Source organism: Halyomorpha halys, unplaced genomic scaffold (genome assembly GCF_000696795.3).
Source record: "Halyomorpha halys isolate HHAL.00 unplaced genomic scaffold, Hhal_1.1 Scaffold1176.1, whole genome shotgun sequence".
NCBI classification, from domain to species: domain Eukaryota; kingdom Metazoa; phylum Arthropoda; class Insecta; order Hemiptera; family Pentatomidae; genus Halyomorpha; species Halyomorpha halys.
Window position 1 is genome coordinate 122618 of NW_027111348.1, and position 1914 is coordinate 124531.

Below are 1914 nucleotides of genomic sequence, written 5' to 3' on the forward strand. Positions count from 1 at the left end.
TCTTGGTGATCCAAGATGATGATGCTTAGGCTTCAGTCATTGCTACGAGGTTGGATTTTGTTTTGGAATACCTTGCAAGTTAAATTAAATTTCTTTGAATATTTGTTGTGGTTTATAGATTACCAAATAAATAATATTTATCATTATACATATTTTGAGAAGTCTTGCACTTTAGAAGTTTATCTTCAATTAATTTATATCTTTTAACCACTTATAAGTTTAAAATGTATTTTATATTGTTTTTTTATATGTATAACATTTCTGGCTTCGCACATTTTTCAATACTTGATAAGTACATTTGTAATTGTGATTTATTGATTAATTTATAGTTTTACAAACAGTGATTTTTGTACACAATGGGAATTTTTTTAAGGAACCTCATTTTATGAAAATAAATAAGTTTATTTCCTTTAATAAACCATATTTAATTTCTACGTTTCTTCGCACCACAACTCCCTTTTACTCAAACTATACTGAATTAAAATAACAAGTATTGTTGATGAAGCACCAACTACCTAGAATAAAAGGAATATTAATAATATATAGACTTCAGATAAAATTAATTATTAAGTATTGATACACTTATGAAAATAAGTCTTGGACATATACCATAAAAATTTATACAACAAAGATTTTGATGGCTTAAAAATAACTTGGTTTTGTTTTTTTAACAATCTTAATTTAAATATTACAACAATTCAATTTAGCATTTTCTTTAATAACATTATTTGGTTATTTCTGTTAGAATTGCAAAATCACAAATCAAAAATGCCTTAAATAGATAAAATAAAGTGATAATTTTGTTAAATTGATTTTTGTGAAAAGTATTTTGTTTGTAATTATTATAAAACCACCTCCAAAAATCATACTTAACAGTTTAAGGGCTATGTGTGGTCTTTGTGTTCACTTGTGATTCTTTTCAAGCTTTAGTGGATGGTCATTATGATACAGTTTTCTTCTTATAGTTTCCAGTTATTGATATATTTTTTGTATATACTGCACTGTGTTGTATACCTCATTAGTTAAGTTTTCAATTTTTCTATTACAATACCCCTATTTCCTTAAATTTACAAATATAGAATTTCATAAGTAACTTCCATTACTTTAGTATACATTGTATTAGATAATTTTCATTTGATTGACACAATTGAGGTTTTATAGTATTCTATATCCTAAAAAGTTAGGTTTGGTGTTATTTAACTGTGTATAGAATGCCGATGACACATGTGTGCTCAGTGAATAATTACCCATCAATTGTACACTAAAATCTCCAATCCCTTATCACAACCATGAAAAATGGTGTCAAAATTGGAGAATTGATATTATTGGAGCTTCGCTAAACCATCAAATTCCTCTTGTACTAATCCTTACAATACAAAATCCCTTGTGAAATCCTTAATGATCCTTACTTTATCACTAATAAAATCATCCACAAAGACCTTAATGTTCCATATGTTACTGATTTGGCCCGAACCAGATATCAATCCTTCCATGATGAACTCCCTAACCACTGAAACCCACTTGTTCCTGACCTTCCTTTTTCTTCAATAGCTAATAATCTTCCTAGGTGCCTGAAAAGAAGATGACCTCAAGACCTTCTACTATAGAAATATTATTGGAATTCTACTAATGGGCAGTTCTCGACAAGACTGTATCATGCCATTATAATGTAACCCACATCGCATTTACTTGTATATTTATGTCATACACTTTTAAATTTAATAAATAAATTTTGAAAAACTATGAATAGAAAATTTTATGTTTTTTCATCTTAGTTTGCAATTTTTTTATTTATTTACCAAAAAAAATTTGCTGAATTTTTAAAATTAAACCGATTTTTCTTTTTATTTTATTTTATTTTTATACCAGATCACCCTGGTGGGCCTTACATGGTTGATATAACTTATATTATAT

At 26.9% G+C, this 1914-nt stretch overlaps 1 protein-coding gene across 1 annotated transcript in view; it reads right to left on the minus strand.

The window, feature by feature from the left end:
• Positions 1-431: 431 nt before the first annotated feature.
• The window catches only part of LOC136796244 (uncharacterized), a 6129-nt gene continuing 4646 nt past the window's right edge, over positions 432-1914 (minus strand). Inside the window, exon 4 of the mRNA XM_067049346.1 lies at positions 432-515. Within this exon, the coding sequence (XP_066905447.1) occupies positions 432-515 (84 nt within the window). The remainder of the gene's footprint in view (positions 516-1914) is intronic.